At 35.0% G+C, this 27,998-nt stretch overlaps 1 protein-coding gene across 13 annotated transcripts in view; it reads left to right on the top strand.

Moving 5' to 3' along the window:
* The window catches only part of ESRRG (estrogen related receptor gamma), a 591,202-nt gene that overhangs the window by 515,292 nt on the left and 47,912 nt on the right, over positions 1-27,998 (top strand). For all 13 annotated transcript variants that reach the window (XM_079107169.1, XM_079107170.1, XM_079107167.1 and 10 more), the window contains 2 exons: positions 12,985-13,095; positions 16,742-16,903. In XM_079107169.1, the coding sequence (XP_078963295.1) occupies positions 12,985-13,095; positions 16,742-16,903 (273 nt within the window). The remainder of the gene's footprint in view (positions 1-12,984; positions 13,096-16,741; positions 16,904-27,998) is intronic.

Below are 27,998 nucleotides of genomic sequence, written 5' to 3' on the forward strand. Positions count from 1 at the left end.
CCTTTTGCCCAAGATGTTAATTATCCCTATTTCCAGTGTATCTATGCTATAAATGCTTATCTTGCCTGTCATGTAGTCTCAGATCACAATACTTGTTTTTGAGAACTTTATTTTACTTAATAATGGCCCCAAAGCAAGAGTAGCAATGTGGGCAGTTTGGATATCCCAGAGAGAACTCCTAGGGTGTTTCCTTTAAGCAAAAGTTCTCAACTTTGTAAGGAAAGAAAAATTCTGAGGTTTCCAAAATCTATCGTAAGAATGAATCTAACTATGAAATTGTCAAAAAGGGAAAGGAAATTCATGCTGGTGTTGCTTTAATACCTCCAACTTTGGAAATCACAGCCACAGAACATGATTAGCGTTCATTAAGATGGAAAAGGTCTTAAAGTTGTACATGTAAGCATAAGAGAAGCATAGTAGGGTTCAGTACTATCTATTGTTTCAAGAGTTCTCTGAGGATCTTAGAATGTACACTCTATAGCTAAGGGCAGGGGTGGGGCTGCTGTCTATGTACATATGTGTATAAATATGCTGAAAAGGAGGTGACTACAGGTGTTGAGATAGAACATACACCACTGTGGTGAACTGAAGGAAATATGGTCATATTTAGCCAAAAGTTTTTTAAAACCCTAGATAAAATTCAGTTTAAAAACAGACTATCTCACTGCTTACTGTTTTTTTTTTTTTTAATATCCATTATTTGACCATATTTTACTCAGTATAATCTGGTCTATATGTGTTCAAATGCCTGCAGATCTGAAGCTATTTATGATTTCCCATTCTTCATTCTCTGCAGCGATGTGCAACAGACATTGATCTTTTCCTAATGCAATAATAAGCGAGAAGCATTTTTCAAACATGGGTGCTTTATTTGCTTTATTATCATCAAGAACAAAAGGAAATGCATTTGGCCAAGGTCAGGGTGCGGGGAACACTAGGGCCCGTGCCAGAAAGCCTTCTGCTCCCTGGTTCATTAGTGCTATCCATTTGGCTCTGGTCTTCCCTGATTTAAGATATGAAGTATGTTGATGCTTCCAACTGCCAAGGCAGTTAGTTGTAGGACTCTGAATCTGTGGGTCAGTTCCATCTTTTTAAGTACATCATTTCATTCATAGAATCCTAGAACTGGAAGAGAGCTTAACACGTGATCAAACTCATTCATCTGCTTCCAGGCAGAAGAGCAATAAAAATGTCTCAGGAAGAGAATGGTTTTCTTCATTTGTCAAATTGCCCAAGTATAGGAACCTATGGTCTTTCTTGTTCAATATTCAATATCTAAATATATCCTCATCTGTCAGTTCTTTTTAATATCTGAGATTTTTCTCAGCAAATCCAATGCTGTTTCCTCTTAGATTGTCTGGGATGAATACTGAAAAATTAAACTCTGAGGTTCTACTTTCCAGACAATTCCTGTTTTATTCCAATGCTTCATTGTGTTTTGTTATCTTCAAAATTTCTGTACTTTTCTGAAGTTATAATACACTAGCACATTAAGGAAAACGTGCCTGTTGGGTGAAGTGGTGCGCACCTGTAATCCCAGCTTCTTGGGAGGCTGGGACAGGAAGATTGCAAGTTCAAGCCAGCATGAACAATTTAGAACCTGTCTCAAAATTTTTTTGACATGCCGGGTGGGCACTCTGGGGATATAGCTCAATGGTAGAATGCTTGTCTTGAATCCTTGAGGGCCTGGGTTCAATCCCAAGTACTGCAAAACAAAACAAAACAAAAAGAAAAGAAAAATATTCCAAACAAGAATTACGGAGAAGCTGGGAGTGGTGACACACATCTGTAATCCCATTAACTCTAGAGGATGCCACAAGAGAATCATAAGTTCAAAGCCAGCCTCAGCATCTGAGGGAGGCCCTAAGCAACTTAGTGAGACACTGTCTTTAAATAAAAAATAAAAAGGACTGGGGATGTGGCTCAGTCGTTAAGTGCCCCTGGGTTCAATCACTGGTAGGTAAAAAAAAAAAAAAAAAAAAAAATATATATATATATATATATATACATATATATATATGAGAGAATTGACAAGAGATGCAAGAGATGCATATCTTTTTGTGTGTTCTTTTAAGATTTAGAAGTACTGAAAGAAAAGCAAACAAAAGCCTAATTAGTACATGGCTATAAAACATGTTGCAAATTTATTTATTTGTTCATTTCCTCAGTATTTATGATTCATCCTGTATGGCAGAACTGTGGTATATACTGCATATTTCGTGATGATAAATATATAATTAAAACATACATCAAAATCATTTGGCTTTATTTTGATCTTTTGCAGCTGTTTCATTTAGTATGTCGTTTCTCATGATGCCTACAACCCTCCACTTTTTGTGGAATTAAGCCATGTGCAAAAAATGAAATATCTTGACATTTGAGTTTAGGCCAGGCTGTGTTTCAAATACACATAGAGATACAATTGACAGGAAGACTAATACAAATTTGTATGGAAAACTGCAAGGAGATTCATGGGAAATTCTGCCTTCTCCCACATGAGGTACTGACAGCTGGAGTTTTTCCTCCCAACATGTAACCTTGAGCTGCCAGTGACGAGAAAAGTGTTTTTTCTTCACACACTTTGCAATTTAAAGATTCCTTTCATCAATTTGGACCATTTTGAGTAGCCCAGCAGTTACTTTCTAACAAACCTCTCACGTAGCAAGTGAACACAGCAAAGTCTGTCAAGAAATTCTTGATTTGGTACAAAAACAGGCTTCCCTCAGCAGAGATCCAGTATGTTTGGAATTGGGAAATATCATTGCTGTTTTCTATAGTTTCACACATTCTTCACTCATCCTGATTTAAGAATTAAAATATTGGCTTTGGAGCTGGGTGTGTGGCTCAGTGATAGAGAGTTTGTCTAGCATGTTCAAAGACCCTGAGTTCGATCCCAGCACACACCATCCCCCCAAAAATTACAGTGTGTGGAATATAATAGCAGAGAAATTTTTAAAAATTTTTCTTACTAACCTTCAGAGTATGTACTTCCCCAATTGATGCTTTCCGTGACAGAACATTTGAGGTTTAGATTTACTTATCTGTAACTTTCCCCCAATTCTTTAACATTTTATATCAATTAAGCCTGATTCCTAAGTCATTCCTTATTAAGACCTAACTACTCAGAGTAGTAAAGTAAAAGTATCAAAGATTTGACTTAAAAACCAGATGTAAAAAATTAATGCCTTTTCACATGTGTGTAGTTTATATCAAAGCAAAACTGAATTTAGTGTCATCTTGCTAAAACCCAGCAAAACAGAGGTTCTGAAATGTTCAGGAGATCAAAGGATGGTAAAATGAAACTAAACATATAGGAAACATTACTTATTTAGAGTTTGTCATTGATGCTGTTTTCATATGTGTCTTTATTTAATTTTAGTGAATATGTCACTTATGTAAATGTGATTTCTTATTGTCACTGCCACTCATGATTCCCCTACATCAGTTTTTCTCATGAGATCTTAGATTCCTCAGTGGTCTAATTGTCAGCTTTGGGGTAGAAAAAGCTTACATTAATTTGTTTGAAAATGCACCCTCAGAGGGAGTTCACTATTTGAAATATCTCAGGCTCCAGGCGACTGGGAACACCCTCTGATTCCTTTGTGTTTTTCTCCTCAACTTTAGAGTTTCTACAAAACTTTCAACTTCCATAATCTCACATGTTTTCTTTTCATTTTCTTCACTAAGTTTCTTACATATATTTAAAAGCACGATTGTTAGATAAATGGGGGTTAGTAATGCACTACATATAAAGAATTGGTTGAGAAGAGAATGGAAAACTACTTCTTTTATATCAGACCCTGAATCAACCCATTTTAGAGTAGCTAACTCCTTTTTAATGTGCCCTCATGATTTCTTGTTTATTCCCCTAAAGACTTACATTGGAGTCATTACACTAAATGACTTTCCATTGACTAAAAAAAAAAATGACTGGATCACAACCCAGCCACTTGAAAGTCAGCTTAGTTAATTTCATATTTAGTTCATCTTTATAGGGTATTGAATTTTGAATAAATAATATTCTTCTGTTTACATGAGCATCCCCATGGGATACTGTGTGTTGTTATTACTATTATTATTGTATTACACTTATTGCTGCTATTGTCACAAGAAATAAGAAATGTGTCACAATGTTACAGGAAATCTTTCACTTGCATGCAATTTGGGCATTGTATATTAATATTTACATGTAATCTCTATCAGACTGATTTTTTCCCTACATACTTTATGTGTCAGGTATAATTCTTTTTACATATGATCTGCAAATGTATACTGTGTTTTTTGTACTAGATTCGCATTATTTTGAATCTCAACTTTGCCAGATTGTAATGATCACCAGAGAAATAGTATGCACTTTTCTTGGTATCTTATAATTGGTTCTCAGATTTTATGCTTGAGTTTGGTAATGAATTTTTATTGTCTTTGACAAATTACTAACACATTGTCTAGGCCTTATAGATTTCCCTTCCTAGAATTTCCATAGACTGCTCTTTGAGCTTTGGAAGCCCTCCCTGGGTTGTGCATGTGATACTGATTCACACATTCAGAAACCAAATGACTTCCAGACTCATGCCCACTTTCTCGGCCACCCATTTCCTTTTTTAAAAAATCTATAGTTTCTTTGAAATCCATACCTGTTTTTTCTTTTCTTTTTTAAAATTAGATTCTACTATATTCCTCTCAAATGAAACAAAGTGACTCTCGACTGAGCAACGTGTAAACCAGCTTGGTTGATTTCATGTTTAATTCATTTTTATAGAGCATTGAATTTTGCATAAATAATATTTGTGCTTTTGTTGATCCAGAACATCCCCACAGGGGTACCATGCACTGCTATTACTATTATTATTGTGTTTAAACTTATTGCTGCCATTGTCACATGTAATTGTGAATTAGTAGAATCACTTTGGTTGATGTTGATGTATAACCATATTTCATGCCTTTACCCACTAATTTATACTTTATTGACATGAGGCAGCAATTTCAAAAGGAATAAAGGGAATAATCCCTAGTGTTAAAATAGTAACAGAAAAATATAGTTAAGTCATAAACCACAGTAATCTCTTTTTCAATAGTTTATGAAATTTTTAACAGAGAAAAAGAAGAAAGATTTTCCTTTTTCTTTTTTTTCTTTAAAGACAGGCCCTATATGTAGCAAACGCAGGCCAAGCATGCATAAGCATGTTTTTTCTCTCTGTGTTTCTGACATCAAGCAAAGTAAGAAATAGTGCCTTTTGAATAGGAGATTTCCTTTAATTACATTGGCGAAGTGATAATGGTAGGTATTGCATGTTTAATGTAATGTTCTGGATACCTCTTTTTCTCTTTTCTTTTCTTTTTTTTTTTTTTTTTTTTTGCCCCCTTCACAGCAACCTCATCTTGAGCAGAAATAAAAGGTTCAAGGCTTGTCAGCCTCAGTTTATAGATAGCTGTTTAAAAATAATGAGATATTGGGTATTGTAAGGCTCAGGGCTGTCTTGCCAGACTCATTTATTTCCATTCACCTTTTGTCAGAATTGCAGACAGAAGACATTCAATTAAAACTTGTCACCTGTTGCAGATGACCTAATTTGTACTTGTATGTGTCATACATTAGGGCTCCATGCTTCAGATGAAGCTACTTTACCTCTGCTGGAAAAACATTTCCCTGTTAAACATTCTGTTTATGGTTATTTCTGTCATTTCAGTTTTGGCTCCAAACCAGATTATAAATTTAGTGCATGAACTTTGGAACCAGCCAAGAGCAGCTGATCACACCTGAGTGGGGGAGAAGGAACTTCTCTGGGGTTACATCCTACTCACAGAAAAGCACACATATATTTTGGAATGCAACTTGAATCTGAAGCAGAGGGAAGCCTTTGTAATTTTCTATGCAATCCTTACACATTTAATAGTCCAGATAGCTATCAGGAGACCAAAATGAAAGACTTCCCCTTGCTAATTGTTAATTCATCTGTAGAGCATGGAATCTTTAATGTGAGTCATGACTTTTATCTCTCTTAGTGACTGAGGACTTGGTTAAAAAAAAAAAAAAAAGAAGAAGCAGCAGAAGAAGAAAAAGGCCAACCTAATGGATATGCATTTTTCTCTCCCTGTGTAATTGTTTTCTTTTATATCAGTGGACAGTTTAGTTTTTCCACATGCAATCAAACAATTTCCAAAGTTCCTGAGTTGTAGTAGTCGTGATATTCTAACATGAGTCAAGGTAATCCTTGGTGGGGAAGTCTAGTGAAATCCAGCTGCCCGGGGCTCCCTTCCCAATGAGTTTTGGTACTGGGGGTTGAACCCAGGGGCACACAACCACTGAGACACATCCCTAGCTCTTTTTATTTTTTTATTTTTTTTATTCTGTGACAGGGTCTCACTAATTTTCTTAGGGCCTCACTAAATTGTTGGAGTTGGATTTGAACTTGGGATCCTCCTGCCTCTGCCTCCTGAGCCGCTGGCATTACAGGCTTGTGCCACCCTGCCCAGTTTGCAGTGATATTTAACTTAATTGATTGGTACTGGGGATTGAACTCAGGGGCACTCAATCACTGAGTCACATCCCCAGCTCTATTTTGTATTTTACTTAGAAACAGGATCTCACTGAGTTGCTCAGTGCCTTGCCTTTGCTGAGACTGGCTTTGAATTCTCCATTCTCCTGCCTCTACCTCCTGAGCCGCTGGGATTATAGGCAGGCACCACTGCACATGGCCTTGCAGTGATATTTTAAAAAGGAACCACAAGTAAGGAAATTTACATCTCTGAGTCCTTGCCTCAATGGAAGGGCAGAAAACCCATTTTTTTTTAAACTATTAAATTTGTTCACACTCTAACAGATGCAACCTTTTTTTTTTTAGGAAAAAATAACCTAAGTAATAGATGCAAAATCAGTAGAACAATGCTCTGCTTCCCTTCAGGAAGAGAAGTATCTAAAAGGATACTTATTAGAAATATTTTGCAAGTGTTGTTTGCTTCAATAATTGTTGTTATCTCCCAATTCCTCTGCTTTTCCAAAAATAAACTTTGATGGTATGGTAGAGAAGCAGTCTCAACATACAGCTTAAGAGCATGAGTTCTGCAGCCATTCTCCCCCAAATCCACTCTTGGCTCTGCCTCTTATGAATTCCAGTTTTCTCATCTGTCAAATGGGTTAATAATAGCAACTACGGCTTTGGGGATTGCTGTAAGGATTAATTGTGTTAATACATGTAAAGCTATTGCCCAATGCCTAGTATGTGACAAACTTTCAATAACCAATATTTTTGAGTTTTTGCATTTTGGTTTATTCAAGATGCTTTATGCACAGACTGATTCTTTCAATCAACAATAAAGACATTACTCATTAGGGGGAGGCAGTCGTGAGGAGGCAAAGACTGTTGAAACAGAAAGAAAGAAACTAAATCATGAAGCCACATTTAACAATACCACTGTCTATTTTGAGAAAGGGCGTAAGAAGTTAGAGAAAATATCTAGGGGTTAGTTTGTTTCGTTGTCTTATATGATCCTCAAGAATTTAATGTAGTTAGATTCTCCCTGGAGCATACATGTGAATATACAAATAATTTCCACTCATCCCCTTACTGAGAAGCCTATAAATATGCACATCTACTCTGGATACGATCCCAAAGGAGAACCCCATCAGAGGCTGCCACTAAAATTCCCGCTGCTGTGTTTGATACTGCTAATCTGCCTGTGCTTCTTTTCCTGCAGCTCCTCAAAGGGATTTTCTCTGTCCTCTTGTTAATGATGGTTCCCTAACAGTAATCTCAGGCGAATTCAAGGGCATTGCTCCATAGGTCTCTTCCTAAAGGGAAGCAGGGCAGTGTTCTTAGGCAACCATGGGAACTGCAGTATCGGGGAGACACATGCAGTATCAGAGAGGCCCCCCACTCTTCATCTCATTGTTTCAGAAGTCTTCCTTTTCCACGATGTTCCCTGTACTCACTAATAATCCACATGTAATACGTGTACTTTAACACAACTTTTTATTTAGTATTTTTGAATTGTCTTTTTAAAATTATCATTACTTCATTGTGACTGTTTACCTCTGTAGTATTCCAGGGGTGTGTATAATTAATATTTTTTTTAGCCAACTTTTGTTTGAGAACAACATAATCAATGAATTATCTTTCAGCTAGGAAAGTAGGCTAGGGTATCCTTGTGTAATTCTCTGAAGGGGAGATTTTTTATTATCCTATGAAATGCCTCTAACTTTGTGCTATTAAAAATGTGAAAAATACTTTTGACTTTGTACTATATGATATTATAAAAATTTGCATTTGAGCATAAAAGGTGGACTTAAAATTAGCTGACCTAAGAAGACCTTGAGCTGAGCTGTTTTACTTTTGTTAGTGTTTATATCCCTCACAGCAATTTTTTCCTCCTTGCCCTACTCTTGGGTTCTCAATTTTGTAAATTCTGACAATGTAAAAGATTTGTAATCCCCTTGTGGCAATGTAGGCACATGCAGTATTTGAAGAAGCAGCAGTGTGAAACCTTCTATTAGGTAGGTAATGCCAACTATTAAAATCTTTTATTTTTTAAAAAAGATAATGGCAGTCTCCACATGAGCGGAAGAGTCAATTGCCTAATTAACTTCAAATCCTGTCACACATTGTACTTTGTGGGCATCATATTTCCTGGGGAAACTCTCATTCCGAAACTTTTTCAAAAGAGATGTACAAGTGAAGTCCAAGCAGAATTTGTTTAAGATTGTTAAAGTGTAAAAAGAGACTTTGTCTGAAATTCTGAATGGGTTTTGATGGAAATATTCAAATTAGATTAATGCTCATTTATGACCAATCTGGATTTCCCAGGTCCTGATCATAAATATTATTGTTGTGTGTTTCTACTAAAATGATTAGTTGGAGTTTTTTTTTAAATGTAATAAGTTAGTTGGATAATTGTAAGTTCTGTACTTAACTTTGTATTTTATTCTTATGCTTAAATTCTGGGAAAGCATCTTTCATTTAACAATTCTTAAAAATTTTTTCCTTTCTTCTAAAATACTCATATATAAAGATATTATTAGTGACAGGAATGAGCAATAAATAAAGTGGGATACAAGACATTTCTATAAATCATTCAGATCAAATAGTATCATTACTTGGGTTGTATCCTTTGAATTAGCATACCAGTCCATCATATCTCAAATCTGTCTACCTACAGAATTGATATGGGTTAGATTGTCAAACTCCATAGAAATAGATAATAAATGATCATGATCAAAAAAAAGTCAATATAGTAAAAGCAATTATTTCAACAAAATGACATTTTTTATTTTCTATTTTTACTTAGCATTTTAAGTTTAAGAACTATTTTTGTGTACATTTGCATAATACCCATGCTATAATTTTTTTTTTCCCATGCTATAATTTTATTGGATGATTGCAACAAAACATCAGGGAAGATAATCTCTTTTCATCTGTCTTATATTTGGAAAAGCAAATAGGTTAAGGGAATCAACAAAGTTTACAGAGCTAGTTATTGAAGTCATCAGAAAAAGAATCAGACCATTCTAATATGCAAACTATGCTTTATTCTCTTTGGCATATTCTTTGTGTAATAGTTAAGATTATACCATTATGTTATTACAGTTGGAAACATTAAAAAGGGAAGCAACTTTCACTCACTCACTATTACAGGAAATAGACCAAGCTCAGAAGAATTTAACTTTCAGAGCTATGTCTCTTGTGGTAACTTGTGTCACCATGGGTAAATGACAGAAAGATCAATGGGGGGAAGGGAGCAGGGGGTAGAGAGAGGGAAGGGGAAGGAGAGGTACTGGGATCTGAATTAAAACAAGATGTATTCCATGCTTATATAATAATATCAAGATAAATTCTACTGTCATGTATAACTAAAAGAACCAATAAAAAACTAGTAATAAATATTTTGTGTTTGGAAGCATTTGAATTGTTGATATTCACCTAATCTTGACAGGGAATAAATTTTTTACATGTAAAAGTTACTACAATCCTTTAAAATATATTGGCTTTACGGAATTTTGCCATTAATTGTTATCTAAACTTGGTGGGAACACTTTTCTGCATATTGAGTCTGTGTCAACTTTTACTATGAAATGATTAATCTGATTTTCAATGAGTGTCGATATCTAATCCTTTTTTATAGTGACTGTCATATAAATAAAATTATAAATCATAAAATAATGCTTTGTCCAATTGATTTTTATTTTAGGAAATTGAAAAATTATGGTGTGTATAAGAAGTTCTTGACTGTTTAGAAATGGGATAGCTGTATGGGTGGGAGGAATGTAGAGGTGGATGGGAAGGATGAGGTGGATGTAAAGATGGATGGAGAAACTGTTATTGAATAATACACACAGAAAGGGATGGCTGAGGAGAGCATAAGAGAGCACCCCTTTAGATTTATATGGAACATGGAAAAAATAATATGAATATTTCTATAAATCAGTTTTCAAAGTCGAAAGGGAAATGCATAGTAATGACTTCATATTTGACAATCCTCAAAACACGTGTCTCTACAAATACAAAAAAACAACCCATAATACATAATAAATGTCCTGTCAATCGATGATGTGTATTTTTTCTTCATGTGTAACAACAATTTTCAGTATTGCACTTTCTCTATTGACTTGACCAGGTTGGCTAAGCTGATTAGTGACTTTAATGTGCTGTGACTGTGTCTAAATTGTCTCTAGCCAGGACCTTGAGTCAAGTCCTTCAGCCAAGTTCTCTTTCCTAGACCTTCCTGATGGACAGATGTCATTGTCAGAAATTCAGCAGCTGTGACTTCATAGAATGTTGTTTGATATGTGAGAATATATTGCTCATAAGCACATTCTCTGACAAGTACCAAAAGCAAGTTTAGGTGTCCACAAACCCACTCAAGATTTTTTCTGTAAGGTTTTGTTGTTCTAATAATTTTTGAGATATTCAAAAATGTTCCTTCCCTCTTTGGCTTTTGCCTGTCATTATTTCCCTGTCTCTGCTCCCTCCTCCTGCAGCTTCGCTTCCCCTTTCTAATATTAAATACCAGATTAATTGTTTTCATTAGGTTAGAATTGGATATAACTGTCATATGCTTTCTATAGTCTAATATGATTTTGAATTTTTTAAATTCTTATAATGAAACAGGTTTGAATGTATATTAGATAATGAAAGAAAATATAACCATCTTATATAAACTGAAAGAAGAAAAAAAAAACCAAAGTTTTGAAGAGGAAGAAATGAAAAAAGATAAATGGGGGGGAAGTGGAAGGTATTAAACTTTAAAAAGTATAGATGCAATAAAACAAATTTGAATAAAGAAATGAAGTTTTACTGTGGACATGAAATGTTTTAAAAGAAACAATAAGGAAATACAGTTTGCCCCACATATATGGCATTTTTCAGTGATTACTTAAAAGCTGACATCTGTTTTTTTCATGTTCCTCTGTCTAATCGTTTATTTGCTCTTGAAGTTGTAACTGATTTTGTTTATACTCTGATGTGTCAATACGGCAGTACAGGCTTTTTCTTGAACCACATTTTTGTGTGTTCCACTAAAAGACAATCAACTTTTCAAGTAGTGGGGTCTAAATAATATGAAAAATCGTGGTTTACTTTATGTCACATATCCCTGATAATCCTTAAAGTTTGAATAAAATATTCATCTTAGAGATTTACATAGAAATGCATTTGCCTTTACCAAACTATTTCACGTAACTCAGCTAACTCAAAACTCACTTATTTTACGTGATATTAATAAATATTCCAAAAACCAACATTCCTTGGTTTGCAAAGCCTTGCATATGGTCTGTATTTCTTAGAGTTCTATAGACTTCATTTGCATATTAGTATCTCTAGAGAACTCACAGTAAAATAATAATATAGCTGATGCTGTTAAACCAAATCTATTTTCTAAACAGTTTGAGAAATGCCAAAATATGTATAATGCATTATGTGGTTGAATGTATAATGGATAATGTTATGCCGTTTTATTAGTTCAGTACAACCAAATACCACAAACAGTCTCTCTTCTTGCTTCTACTCCCTCTGTATAACAAAGTATTATATGGTCCTTTCCTAAATTTGACAACTATAGACTGGAAATTGGATGATTAATAAGCTCTTTCCCACCACTTCTCCCATATAAATGAAACTTTTCTGCATTTGTAATTCCTTTGTTTCCTTTTTGCTTTTCCCTCTTAATGTTTTAAATTTCATGACAGTAAGACCTCTCTGACATTGGACCCAACCATCAGTATTTAGGAAAAAGTTAGCAGTGCCAGTCTATCCCTGTCTACTTTCCCAGCTCACCCTCTAGCTGTGCCCTATTCACACCAGCTTTCTTTGATCCTAGCCTTCCGAATTTTTTCTTTAAGAAGCCTGTCTATCTGTCCTGTGTTCAACCCAACCTACTCTCACATCTCTCACATATGACAGGAAATACTAATGTGTGTCAGACAGTCAAATGTCATTCCTCTCATGGGACACAAGGATATTTTAATGTGAAATAATTCTTGTATCACAAAGGGCTAAATCTTGTGTAGTATAATCTTAACCCCCAGATGTAGGTTCTTTTATTTTGTTCACACTGAGTGCTCTGGTAGACCATAGGGTTGGTTACCTTTTGATCTGGTCTTCGGTGTCCTACACATTGAGTTTTAGGAGTGACTAATGATGAGGAAACAAAATACAAAGATCTTTAATTTGATAACCTGTACTAGCATCAAAAAAGTAGTTTCTTTACATTAATTCACACGGAATTAATCTTTTGTTTCTTTGGTGTATAAGCAGTGACTTTGATGGCTGTGCATACAAGGTCTTTCAGGTCTCTTATCTGGCAGTAGATGTGGTTTTCAACCACTGGAGATTTTGATTTAGCCACCAGTTTTTTACATTACTCCTGTATCCCTGGCCCATTCTATATCTCCTTTCTGTCTCCAGAGCAGTTCTAGGGGATACTGTCAATGTATTTGGTTGGTCTCAAAGATCATTACCTAAACAGTAAGCCAATGCCTGTTTTTGCCCACAGGGGTGCGTCTTGACAGAGTCCGTGGAGGTCGGCAGAAGTACAAACGCAGAATAGATGCAGAGAACAGCCCATACCTGAACCCTCAGCTGGTTCAGCCAGCCAAAAAGCCATGTAAGTACCACAGATGTGTCTGGCTTCCCAGAACACGAAATTCTCCCAGTTGGCTCTAAGTATATCCATGTTGGCATGCTCTACTGACTCAAGGAGACTTCTCTTTGTTGGAGAACAGTGGTTCTCTTCCCATGAACTGTGAGGAGCATTGAAAACTCAGCTAATTATCTTTTATTTTTTTTCTTTTAAAATAAGTGTCTTTGGTTTTTCTCTCCCTTACCTTTTACATAGTCATTTTGTGGAAGTATAAGCATATTAATGCAGAGCTTATATAGTATGAATTTTACATTTACTGGTTATCTTTATTTGCGGAGGTACATAAAATGGATCATACTGTGATCATTAGTTCATTGGAGCTGTTAGTTTCAGATTTCACAAGAAAGTGATTTTTGTAGTTTTCACTAACTAAATGAGTTTGGCTGCTCAACCTCCCAATGAAAATACATTAGGGGCCTCATTAATTTGGAGCTATAGAAGGTTAACACTCTAGCTAGCAATAGATTAAAACAAGAATGAGCCCTACTAATAACAAGCATAGGTTGGTGGTTCCATCTCAAATGCCCTTATGGGCATTATGAATTGTTTTTAAAGAGCCCATGGTTTTATGATGCCAGGTTCCAATTTGATAGGATGACTGGTACATTGCTAAAATGCAAACCCCATTCTCCTTGTCATTAACTAAAAAGAGCTGGAATATAGATTGAAGCAATAACTGCATCCCATTTTCTGAAAAATCAGTTAATAGCTGTAGTGCAACAGAGCTAGCAATTTAGGGTGTTTATGCAGAGAGTTCATACTAGGCACTGGGAAGTGCTTTGGGAGAAAGAATTCTCACATTTAGCTGTCTTTGTCACAGAAGACATAACACACACTCATCAGAGGAAGTTGCCTCTGCAGTATTCTAGAAAAGGAGTGGGGAATTTTTGATGGGCTTGCAAGGGAAGAGAAAGTGTCCACTTCTAATTCAGATTCTCCAGGAGGGGTCACTGCTGTGCATCATCCATGTGAGCATATGGGAATCTGTTAAATAAATAAAACAGACCCTGAACTGTAAATGAAAGGACATTTTAGCTATGTCAAAGGAAAAACAACCAGTTTTACATAAAATTAAAGCTTAAGTGAACATATGGCATAGTTTCCTTTTGCCTTTCCAAAAAACATTATGTTGATTATACCTTCAATTGTCCAATCTGGCATCCTCTCCTCAGCCTGCATAAGCTGTTTGGCATTCTGCAAATACAATCTAGGACTGCATTAAGCAGATTTTGCACATTATAATAAAAAACTTTCTGATAATACAATAAAATGCAATAAACACTAATGCTTAATTTCATTAGAGGTTTAGATTTAGTTTTCCTAGATTCAATAATACACAGATTGCCCATTTCTCATTTATTTTATGCTAACATTGACTGAAACCATTGATAATTTCCTTTATGGAAAGAAAAATGAGCACCAGCCCATTTGTAAGTCAACATGATAGAGGACTATCTATCGTTTTCTATGTAAACCTGAGAAATTGGGAAGTGGCTTGTCAAGTACCTTTAAGAAGATTACGGCAATTTCAGTGAGCTCCATTTGTCTGAGATAAAGAGGACTCCTAATAAATCATTACTCATTATCTAAGGGCCTCTGTGTTAATTTTCCTCAGTCCATCCAATTAGTGTGTTTTTGTAACAAACATTTATAAAACTTAATTTTCAGATCCTGTCAGATAAGTGTCAAGAGACTGTGCGTGGTCTCTGCTGAGAATGTGGTTGGGGAGATTTCCATATCCTGACTGATGTTTGTGTACTACAAAGGCCCAAGATTGAAAATTGGGTTCTATTGATTCTAATTAGGGAAACATTAAATAAGATTTACCTAGAAACAGTGCTGCTGGCTATTCCATTTTCAGAATGCTGGGAATGTCTAAGCTTCCACGAAATATCTCTGAGACCCTGATTCAAGTATCCATTGACTTGGGTAAAACAAGAGTTTCATTTTCCATGTTCTAAAAAAAAAAAAAAAGAAAAGAAAAGAAAATCATAGAATCATGTTTTCCTTCAGTTATATTTTTGTGTCCTTTACTACTGCATTTTTTCTTCTAATCCTGAGAATCTAGTGGTTGCTGACAGGTTTTGCTGCATTGTCAGAGCAATGAAAGTTGAAACTTTTCCAACCATAACTAAAAATACAGGGTGTTGTTTCTATAGCATACACAAGAAACAAATGTCATTCTTTGTAGATCCTGTAAATTAAAAAGAATCTATTTAAGTTTTAATTTTTCTACAATGTATGGCATTTGGGACTATTTCTCAAATCTGCATATTCAATTTAATGATCATTGACTATTACTGTCAATGATAACTGGTTATTTGGTGACTTTTTGAAATAAATATAATTCATTTGTCCATATTAGTAAATTTTTAAAATATCATGGTAGAAAAAGCCCCAGTTGTAGCTTGGGTAAATCTCCTTGTTATTTCATGAAGAAGATTCAAAGAATGCTGTATTTAATTCTACATTATGTGCAGTATTGTCATTTTAGGTTAAAAAAGTTAAAAAACTTACAGTGAAAGGCAAATGGTCTCATAGACACAGTAGAAACTTTGACTTTGCTCATAAATAGCCCATTTAATATCCTGGTTTTCTAGAATAATAGAATATAGAATATTTACATAAATGGGTTTATTGTCACCCATTCATATCTGCACACTAAGAAGAAAGTATAAAATCTAAAGCAACATATAGAAATTGAAAATGGGTTCAGCAAGAAAAATCATTCTGTTAGCCAGGCTTCCAACCCCTTCCATAAACTCTCACATGCCCCTGAGCAATAAAACACATTTGATGTGATGCTTTCCATTTGTCTCTAGTGTTTATTTTATGAAGGATTCTTAAAACATATATCACAAATTTCAGACAGATAAATCTGAAGCAGAGAATGAACTAAGGACAACAGATGAAAATGGAGGATTAAAGAATTAGGCACTCAGAAGAGGAAATACTGTAACATTTAAGTAGGAGTGTTTTTATGGGAAAAAAATAAGCTATATTTGGAGGGGTGACTGGGTGTTTGGGGAGGGGGAGAAAGGAAAGACATTCTATTGAATGCATCCCACAGAGATAGAGTTATATAGTTAGTAATTCACCCAGGCAGAAGGGCTCTGACCTTTGCTCTGCTTTAAAGGAATTAAGACAATTAATGACTTTCATACCCATTATGACTATGGGCATTAGTAGTTCTTTGCCTTCTGCATTACAGTCTATATTTCAATGGTTCACTGTGGGTTTTTATTTTAAAGCTGTTGCATACTATTTAATCTGCTTCCCCAGATCCCACTTAAGAATCAAAGAGCAAACCCAGAAAGCATCTAACTTCTTTTATCTGTTTGCTATAAAAATTTTTGCTACAGGAAAGATGCTTCATTCCTGCAAAAGCAGGTAAAGAAGAAGAAAATGCAATCCATTGTGACTGCAGTGGAGCTTTCCTTGCTATGAGTTTTCCTGAACACTGTTTAATACCTATATATATTAAACAACAGAATATTTTGAGCTTATTGTAGGCTATTTGAATAATTTTTCAAGACAAAAAATACTTTAGGTTTATTAAAGAGGGATGATACTGCTAGTGATGCTGTAGTGCTCTGGTCTGATCCTGCAGATAACAAGATTGTCTCACATCTGTTGGTGGCTGAACCGGAGAAGATCTATGCCATGCCTGACCCTACTGTCCCCGACAGTGACATCAAAGCCCTCACTACACTGTGTGACTTAGCCGACCGAGAGTTGGTGGTTATCATTGGATGGGCGAAGCATATTCCAGGTACATTTTCTGAAAAGAAAAGAAAAGGTTGCCTTTAATTCCCTGGGTTATATATGTAGATTTGGGCAAATTCATCATTTTCTCATAAGAGTTTTTTTAACCTTCCTTTTGTTTTTTTCTTATACTTACTTTAGAACTTTGCTGATTTGATGAATAGAATCATAAGCCTTTATATGACGATAGTATTGCCAATAAAAGATAAAGACAATTCAAGTTTTATAAACATTTCTTTATCCATTTTAAATTCTGAGCTTTTACCTGAGGTAATGCTTCTACTTTTTCTCTTCATTTGAAAACTGTTATTGTCAGCATTAGTCTAATTACCATTCTTTCCTTTTAGGAATTACTTGTTTTGTTGCTCATGGTGGCTATTTGCAAGGAATTGCCCTTCCTATGCTTGAACTTCGCTTTGGTTTACAATTAGATATTTACCAAGCATATATATAGAAATTCTTAAATGTTGAAGTGACATAGGAAATTTTCTCATGTGGCAATTTAAAGTTAGTATTTTAAAATATTCTATTAATTTTCTTTATTGTCTCATCCAATTATGACAATAAATATATACCTGATCACAAGTTTTGAAAATTTTAGCATTCCACTTGAATCATTTTTTATTTGTTTGGACTTTGATCTTCAAACAGTTTATAAACAAGTTTTTGAATGATGAACAATGTTTTTCTGGTACAGTTAACTTATTTCTGTCTCCTTAAACTAGTTTGTCTTTATGCTTTGAATGCTACAGTAATTTCTTTAATCAAATTGATGGAAGTCCCTTTCCCAGCCCACACTGAAACCAATTTATTGGTCATGATACGCCAGCTATGTTGCTAACAGTCGTAACGAACTGTCAGGCGATATCGCAGTGAAGCTAATTTGAAGTCATTAGGTGTGCAGCGTTCAGGCGACAATTTGTTACAGTGGTTAGGAACACAGCTGACATTTCTGAATGGCTTTGTTCAGTGTAGTTCTAGATGAGGCCAAGCAAATTGTAAACTAATTTAAACATCACTCTGTATTATACCAGCTACTTTGTCTTACACTGTTTGCTAATAAAGCACCCCAAATTAAGTCAAAACTAGTTAAATAGGTGAGCTTGAGTGTATTCTTTAGAAAATACCTATGCAAGCATTAGTATATCTATAGGAACGATGAGAATTTGATAATGTGGATAGGTGATAATGCATTTGGATTGTAATTATATCTATCATACAAAAAATTAAAAAAAGATCTAAAAGATATTAAAATGTTTGGTTCCATGACAATGCGAATATCTAGAATTTGCAGAACAGTACATGAAAACTTGTTTGGAAGGAAAGTGTTATTGAAGGGTTTTATAGTAGAAGCAAAACTAACATCTGTTGAAGTATCCTTAGACATTTCATGTAATCAATATACTTGAATTATATTAATATAGCATATCTCTATTACATAGATAGATCCATGTACATACACATATACACATATATATATTTAAAATAACATTATTCTAACCCAGGGTTTCTCAATCTTGGTACTGTTGATATTTGGGACTAGATAATTCTTTTGTAGGCAGCTTTCCTGCTCATTATGGGATGTTTAGTGTCATCCTTGGCATCCACCCACTAGATGCCAGTGGCACCCCTAATGAAAATCTCCTCAGACATTGCCACATGTCCTCACAGGTACAAAATTACACCAGCCTATCCCTCCTCCCAACAAATGAACCATTGTTCTAACCCAGGAATTATGTATGATTATCCTCATTTCAAAGACAGATTTGAGGCAGAAAGGTAAAAACTCTTGCACAAGTTCATCAGTGTGTCTAGTGCCTTCAGAACACATATTCAGCATTGCTTCCTGGAATAGAATCAGGGCATTTTAGCATCCCAGTTGATTACATTTGAAAGAACTATTTCAAAATATTAATGATGATAGTATTATTGTTGTTAGTGACAAGAACATGTCACTATGGGTCCAGACCACCCATTATCTCTGCAAACTTTGTTCAAGTCTCCCTGAAATAAGAGATTTTTCAAGCCAGTTATTTTGATCATCCAGACATTTCATAGTAAAGACTACTAAAAGTTAACTTCTTCCAAACCTTCTGGAAAGAAAGTCAGTGATAAACTTGTAGGTCTGATTGTGCATCTAAGTAGAAATGTCAGCTTACAAAGGAATTTATTAAACAAACGGGGTTCTAGTGACTTTTGAAAAGGTGGTAACTTTAAATAACTATGAGTAACACTATTTCCAGTGGTGGAAACAATTACTATACGATTATGTGCTCAGTCTTAAGCTGAGGCTTAGTGTTTGTGGGGACTGACGTTATTCTCTCTCCATGGCAAATGCCAGAGGAGGTCACTGTGGAGTGACGATTCACAGCTCTGATTTTTGTAATACCCTGAGGGTGTTTTAAATGATTGCAAGGAATATCTTGGCTTTTCAGCAGGGGATTAGCCAAACAAGAATTAAACAAGATTCTTTTTAATTTTTTAATACATGTACCATCCACTATTTTGAGGTGGTAGAGAGGGTGCTCAGCCCTCAAAATATGGTGCCTTACCCTGGCTTCATGGAAACAGAAAACTACACAGAGGTATGTGCAGCACTGGACAGGGAGGTAAAAGTAAAGAGAACATAAAGATTGAAGTCACATTTCTGCCTTGATAAAAGTAAAATCATATTCTTGATATATGAACCAGTCTTGATAAGTTAGGTCAGAGTCAGAATTAAAGACAAGCCAGAACTGAAATTTCCCATCTTAGTCTTAACTTCACAACTTATTGTTTTTGTAAAGCTGACATTGAAAGGAAAGCAAACTCTTTTTTAAAAAAAATACACTAAAATTTGAGTCTTTGTTATCTTTCGGCTGCTTTCAATTTGTGTACGCACGCGCCCACACACACTCACACACACTCTTTAAGTTTAGCATCTCACATCAGATCAGTAGCCCTTCTGACTGCTGAGAACGACTTTTGTATACTCGCTTTTGCTACAGAAAAAAGTGAAGAATTCAACAAAAGAAAACATTGAAGAAAAATACATATGGAGTGGGGTTTTTTTTATCAGTAAATAGAATTAGTTGACTTACATTAATAAATCACATAAATGGGAAAGTGTGTTGTTATGAAACATGACCGTACTTTATCTATAGAAGAAAAAAGATCACAAGGGCTTTAGAAAATGCTTGACTTTAGCTGGAGGAGCATAAGGGCACAAGAACAGATGATGGTGCCCTAATAGCCCTTTTTAAGAATGACAGGGCCCCGCCATTAGCATCCTTTTATATCCTTGGAAATTGCTCATGCCTCGCTTTTCTGGTTCCTATCTGCCTGACTCTTTTTTATTTCTCTTTCAATTTCGTCCGCGCTCGGATAAGCGCATGCTAACACAATATGATTGAGCTGTAAAATGGAACGCTGTCGCCTCTAATCTCTTTTATGTAGATACGGAGGTACTGCACACTCGACTTCATTCTCTCCCCATTGTTGGCCTTTTTTAGAATGGGTTGCCAAGTAATGGAGGCTCCGTCAAATATTAGAGCTAGGTTTCACAGGATGCGATAAGACGATTATCAGCCCAACAGTCAGATTTATTATTGTTCTTGGTAGTTGATTAAAATATTATTATGTGCTGGAACTTTGTTAGCAAAATGCAGAGTGTGCTTGGTCAGATGGTGTTTCTTTAAAAAAAAGTGTAACCCATATTAGCTGACCTATATAAGTGGCTTAAATGTATTTACAGATCTTGTCAGCTTACTTTAAAAGAACAGAAAGGTATTTGAACAGTTAAGTGAATAAATGTGTTTTAGAATTTTTTTTATCCTTTTTCAATATAGTAAATGTTCAGACTGTCTTATTTAACAGGACAAATTCAACAGTGACCTATTCATGAAAAAAGAACTTAGCTCAAGTTTGGGAACCTCTTATTCACATTATTAAAGGAATGTCTATTATGATGCATTAAACAGGAAAAGAAAAACCTACAATTTTTCTTCATATCAAGTGGAGGCAGGAAATATTAAGCTCTAAAAGAAAACCACACTAGTAAGATCATGTGATAAGTCTTTAAGTATATTTCTTCATGTAAGAAACAGAAACCTAAACTATAGAAACCAATATTTTCCATTTACCCTGAAACGCTTTTTTTGTAAAAACATTTAGTTATGAGAATGTATGAAAAATTACTCATTGACTTGTCTCTTTATAGTTTTCTCAGCAGGGGTATTTAGACTTGCCTGCAATGATGAAGTCTATAATGAACATGAATTAAACTGTTAGTTTTTCAAAAGAATAACCAAGAACATTTGGACATTATTGCTAATGGTACTGTTCGGAGTTATACTTATTGTAGAAAACAAGTTTTATGTAGAGATTAACTTTTAACTTTATATTATCCCCCAAGTTAAGTTGTAAAAGTTTCATTTTAATAATACACATTTCCAGATATTAGTGGATAAAACACCCATCTAAACTACTTGAAGCATCATTAAGTGGTTAGCATGTACACAAGCACAAGAAATATGGCAGAAACAATTATCATAAGATTATATTCCCATTTGTAATGCAAATTATATTTCCATGTTTTCCACATGGGATTATGGTTTGATGGATAAGAAGCAGGGCATGGTTGACTAAGTATGAGTCATACCATAAGAAAGTAGCATCTAATAGTTTATTTTTGAATCTGTATCATTGGAACTTGATAAATGTTTATTAATTAGTTGATTTAAAATTTTCATTGCACTACACTTTGTCCCGTAACTAAATTTACTTTAGTTATAATTTCTACCTTCCTATGAATAAGCTAAAGCAATTGCCAACTTTTTTCTCAGAATTATTTTTTCTTTTGTTTATGTAAGCTCAGTGATTTCAGAGCTGTGAAGTAGTTGAGTCTTCCAGTTAAGTGGAAAAAAGTTAAATGTAAGACTCAAAGCCCTGGCAATTAAGGACTATTTAGATTATAAGAATATGCAGTTATTAAATACATAAAAGTTATGGTGAATATACTTGGTTGTTGTATACCTGTGAGACTGTAGGGTAGATTGATTCTGAAAGTAAAATCAGAAAACCTGAGCTGTAGCTGAGTGATATTTATATTACTCACTGTTCTAACCATTAATTATATTATGAAAATCAAATGAGAAAAAATACACATGCAAATTATATACTATGTGTAATTAATTTGCAAATTATAAACCATGATTTAACTGTAAAGCATTCAGTGTTCATTTTTATTTCCAAGGTACTGTTCAGATAGTCATTTTATTACAATGAAAACCAAGTGACCCAAGAAGTTAGTATTCATAAAAGTGAATCTAAGATACATTCAGAGATGAGATCAATTTTCATTGAAAAGAGGGGAAAACTTATTTAAATAGGAGGATCATTGTATGGGTATTGTCATTCTGTTCTAGATGAAGAGGGAGGGGCCATTTTAGCCTAAGTAATCTAGTTCATCCTGCATGGCCAAATCCAAAATAACTGAAAGTTTATCCATTTCTGAAGTTCACAACTGTGAAATAGAAACAGGAACCAAGAAGTCAAAGAACATGTTGTGGGGGAAAAAAAAAAAAAAACAATAATTTGAAATGTCAAGCACCTCTTCATTTCTAGAGTTACCCTTGCTGGAAATGAAAAGGGAAACCAGCAGGGGTTTCCTTGGCAGCCAGCCATTTCAAGGGACAACCCAAAGGTTGTTAAAGAGATTCACAGAGACCTATCCCTTCTACTGAGTGCCATTGCTTGTGACCTCATGCCCCATTCTGTCACCAGACTGAATTTCCTGTGTTCCTGTGATCTCTATCCAGGGTAACTTCTGCTATTTACTAGGTGTCCAAAAATATATTTGACATTCATACATGTCAATGCCATTGCACCTAAAGTATTTGAGTGTCTGCCACATACCTTATGTTACACTTAGTACTATAGGAAATTTTTAAAATGTGCATGACATGAATCATATATCTGTGTCTATATGGATATATACACGTGTGTGCATATATTTATAAGAATCTTCATAATTTACAACTTTAGTAGTTCCAGACCTGATTCATTCATCTTTATTCTTTTCCATGGAATTAAACTTTAAATATAAAAGCAATTAACATCTACATTGTTCTTGACCACTCACAAAACACTTTCCTAACCTTTTATTTGATGTGCACAACAACTCTGGAGACAAGTTTATTCTGATTAACCATACTTCATAGGTGAACAACCTGGAGAGTCGGAGCTTTAACTCACACTGTTGTTACTGTTTTTAAATGTATTTTTACTGGAACTTACATGACATTTTTAGCAGTATCTTCTTTGTGTCTTTCTTCCTACTCCTCATCTACTTCCACCATGTTCTTTATCATTTATTCTAGGTTATCTACTTGGACTTCATAACAAGTGTAGGCTAATGTACAATAGTTACCCTATCTCTCAATTTTGTGCATTTGTAAAATGAAAGTTAAAGGAAAGGAGAGTGAATAGAAAAGGAAATGTATAACACATCTTTAAATAAATAAAAATCAAGATGTTTATTGATAGTCTACCCTGGACATTCCTGATCAACAATTTTAATGAAAAAAGTCAATAATTTTTTAGCTACTCATGTGAATAGTTGTAAAAAGCCCTTCAATGATTGGTTGATAAAATTGGATGCTCTGTATTCCTAACTCTGTTAAGATTCACGGGGTTTTGATTTTGACTGAAATGTATAGGTAAACTAGAGCAGAAGTGAATAGTTGTAGTAGACTTTGAACCACATCGAAAATGTTAGATCTGTGCCTTAGTTTTGAATCAATTTCTGCCTCTTCCTTCTCTCCTTTATTTCCTTCCCTCCTTGCATAAACATTTAATGAGCTCTGTTTAGGCCCTGTGCACAAAGGGTGCACACAAGTATATAGCACAGGTTCTGCTTCAAAGACTTTCCGGGTGCACTGGGTGATATAGACCTATAACCAAATAATGAAAGCCATATGGAAACATGGAAGGAAGACATGACTGGATGCTAGAAACCTAGGCAAGGACCCCATCATAGAGAACTTGCATTTCATGCTGAGGAAAACTAATTTCCTACTGAAATTTTTAATTGAGAGTTACCTGATTATAACTTTGTTTTGAAAAGGTTAAAATCAGAACTTTTGAGTCAATTTACCTGAGAAAGATTTCTGGATACTTTTGAAAATAACAACATTACATTCCTGGGGGTTGAAGATTTCTGTATATACTATGTCTAAAAATATGCTATTATTTTCAGGCAAGTTCATGATGGTCATTGCTAAGCTTTTTTTTTTTTTTTGAATGACAAAGTAACAGGATGAGTTCGATCATTCAGTTCATGATACATAGCACAATCTTTCAGAAGCCTGGAATACCCTGAAATCTACTTAAGGAGTACTAAAATATTGGCATCCTGTAGACCTGGCACAGGTCTCGTCTTCCTTTTCTGGTATTCTCCTTTTTATTAATGGATCTGTTGCCTCTAACTTTGGGGTCATTCTTAACTTGGTGAGTTAAAGAGAGAAAACTGCTTGGGTCTTACGGGAAATTGTTATATAAAAGCTGGTATAATTAGTATAATCCACAAATGCTTAAGTGCATGATTAAAGTAGTACTTCACCTCTAAAAAAAAAAAAAAAAATTTGGTTGGAACCCAGAACACCATGCGTAGTGTTTTCTTTTTCCCTTTGCTCCTTTTTTGACCCTTTTTCCAACCCTAGTCCCACTGCCCTCGGTGGCTGGTTGCTCTTTTTCCCCTGTGTCCCCCTTTATCTGCCTCAGCCAATCTCCAAATGAATGCATGTCTATCCTAGCCTTGGCTTTGACACTCTGGATATATTGATTAATAGTTGCCCTAAGCTCCTTTTAGCAAATCAAATTTTCACTTTTAGCAAGGATTTCGCCTCTGATTTATTCAGCAAAGTGAAATGCACTAAATTGACTTTGACATTCAGGGAAAATGGCTGAAAAACAAAGAGCAGAGGAAAGAGATATAAATTGTATGGCAGCTGGAGTCTTCAAGCATCAGAGAAACAGTTTTCCATAGAATATAGAGTAATTTAAAAACACTTTTTAAACACATGGAAGTGATTTCTGTTTTAAAAAGATTTTAATTGCCAAGTTTTCTTCTGAAAAGAGGTTCAACTCAGAATTTCTGGTACAATATTTTGTATTTTATAGATGGCAATGACTTTATAATCCAGGTCTGTACATATCAAAATGAGTTTATGGAAGGTAGGAAACATCCTAATTGCTTTGGAAGAAAAATATTGCAGTCATCTTATACAAACCAGAACAAATAACTTGAAAGTACTGGTGTCTTGTAGTGGTGCCAGCAGAATTTGTGCATGTGTGTTGTGTGTGTGTGTGTGTGTGTGTGTGTGTGTGTTTTCTAAATAATGGTGTTTTCTCATCACCATCAGAACAATTTGAAAAAATTTTGAAACACAAATTTCAGTATAGAAAATTCATGTAACTCTGCTCTTTGGTATGTTTATTCCCCCAAAGAATATCATCCTAGGCTGTTTTCTTTTATATAAGTTAGCCTGCTTCCTTGTTAGACCAGGTTCAATGGATAAATAACCACCATGTTCAAGATACAAAATATGGTTTTGATGTGTCAAAATAAATGGTGCTGGTGTGCATAGAGAAAAGTGGAAAGGGGGTCGAACTCACGATGGGACCCTGGGAGATATTAAAGGTGTGGGGAATATGGAATATTTTTTGATATTGAGATCTCATAGACTGTTGCATTGCCTCTGCAAGGGATTATCTGAATCAGAGCGGGCAGCTACAGCTGGAATTGGCTGTTCATTTACTTCTTTCTTGTTCAACATTCTCTATTCTCTAACTATATATTTTTATTGCTCCCTTTATTTTATGTTTCAACAAATCTATCTGGAAGGCTATACTGATATCAAAAGTGACCCATTCTGGCCATAACAGTGGCATTTTATAAGTCAGATAATACCTGTGTCAGACATATTTGCAGCACTATGCCCTTATAGGCATATTATTTTACTAATGTACATCCCCAGTTTAGGCCAATTTTTAACCTTCAGAAATGACCTCAACTAGAAGAATCTAATAGGAGAACCCCCAACCTGTCAAAGCCACTTTAATTGACAAGACTTTCTAAGCAGTTTATGTTGCATGGTAAATTGACATAATAGCACTATTTGTTTATAAATATCTTGATATTTCTCTTAAGAAGAGATGTTCCGTCCCCTGCCCCCAGAAAAAAACACTATGATTTTTTTTTAATGAAGTAGGAGCCTATAACTTTTATTTTTTATTTACTTTTGCCAGGTTGCATTTTTTCATCTGGCAGAGTCAGGAATGTTGTACATAGTATATAAACTTTTAGAGGTTTGTTTCATCTTTTCTTATGCTTTTGGATCTCTTTGGGTACAGTTCAGAATTATTTTTACATGAATTAAAAAGTACTGGTGCATGCAGTTTAGTTAAAGAGAAAATTATAATGGATAAATTCTACCCCTTGCTAATTCTGAGCACTGTTATCAGTTCAATTTAGTTAATCCCAAAATTTTACCAGTCTCCATTAGCCACATAACTTTCCTCCTAATAAGGGAATTCTATTTCCATTGACAAGAATGGGCATGAAGTCCTAACCACAAGTTTTTAATATAGTAAAATCAAGAAGGAGAAAAGACCAGTTTCTTCAACTGGATTTAGATTAAGCAAGTTGATAACTGAATGTGCAGGTCAGCAGCAGAGCCTGTCCAGCAGAGCCTCGGAATTATCTGAGCCCAATTAAATACCATCACTCTAGAGGTGTCTCCAAAGAGCAGCTAGCTCCTCTCTGTGTGAGGGAGGCTTCACACCTGCTTAACCTACATTAGGAAAGGATTAATTACCTGAAGCACCAGTCCCTCCGCCAGTCAGCACGTTTGTGGCAGGGCACATGGTGGCCTGGGCTGCAGAGGGAAGAAGGGAGGTGGAGCAGCTGGGGGTTCAGAGAAAGACCAACTCCTCCCAAGGTGGTCAGCACTTTCTGAGGAAGAAAAAAAATTTAAAAAGTCAAGCTGTTCTTATATTGTGATTTGTCTATGTCATGACAGAGCCCATGGCAGGGTGCATTCCCACAGATTTGTACACCTGAAGGAGGAATACACTCCAAAAGGCTGTTTCAACTGTAAAATTTTTCACATTAACCTTTTATAGAAAAACCTGGAATAATTATTTTAGATTTACTTCTAGGAATTGGTGTTATTTTGAAGTAAAGGGTTCTATGATAGATTTTCCCAAAGCTTCTTTTTAAATATGCTTCTTTATTCAGGAGCATGCCTAGAGGAAACTTTGTGACACTCTTTTTCAATATATGGAATAATAACAAAGCAAGATCCCCGTTTCTCAAAAATCAATTCGGGGATGATAAAGCAGTGATGGGCCTTAAAGATCATTTTGCATTTTAAGAGGAGGCACTATATTGTAGTGGACAGTGGGCCATCTTTGGAGTCAGAGACCCTGGTTCAAATTCTCAGTTTACAGTCTACCAGGTAGGGATGATAGTGCCTTTGTTCTGTAAGCTGATATTGGCAATCTTGGTGTGTGACTTTAAGTGTGCAACAAAAATTAAATGCCTTTATTTATGTATTCTTGGATAAAGACACCTAAGACAGGAAAGTTGAATGACATACCCAAAACCAGAGGCTAGTCAGAGACAAAGTTGAGACTAAAAGTCAGGTCTTTAGCTCACAGTACAGCACTATTGATCTTTATCATTGTCACTAACAGTATATATCCTTATACATAGTTTTAGTAGCAAGCTATATGTTAACTTTATTCTGTATGATACATTATATTATACTACATATATCTGTGCATAAATATTTAGATGAATGATATATTTCTTGGAAGAATAATAGTAAAGTATTATATAAAATTTATTTTGATATATTTAAAAATCATATGTCTCAAATTGTAAGCAATAAACTCATGTTATTCCTTGATGTAGCTCTAAATATTCCTTATGCACATATCAAATCACATCCTTTTCAGAAGGATTATTAGTCTGTTTATATGTATCAGAATTATTCCACACAGGGAAATAAAATAGAGACAAACCCCTGACTAAGGTTCGAGATTGGGAAACATAGCCA

Source organism: Sciurus vulgaris, assembly GCF_902686455.1.
Source record: "Sciurus vulgaris genome assembly, chromosome: 12".
In the NCBI taxonomy this organism is placed as follows: Eukaryota; Metazoa; Chordata; class Mammalia; order Rodentia; family Sciuridae; genus Sciurus; species Sciurus vulgaris.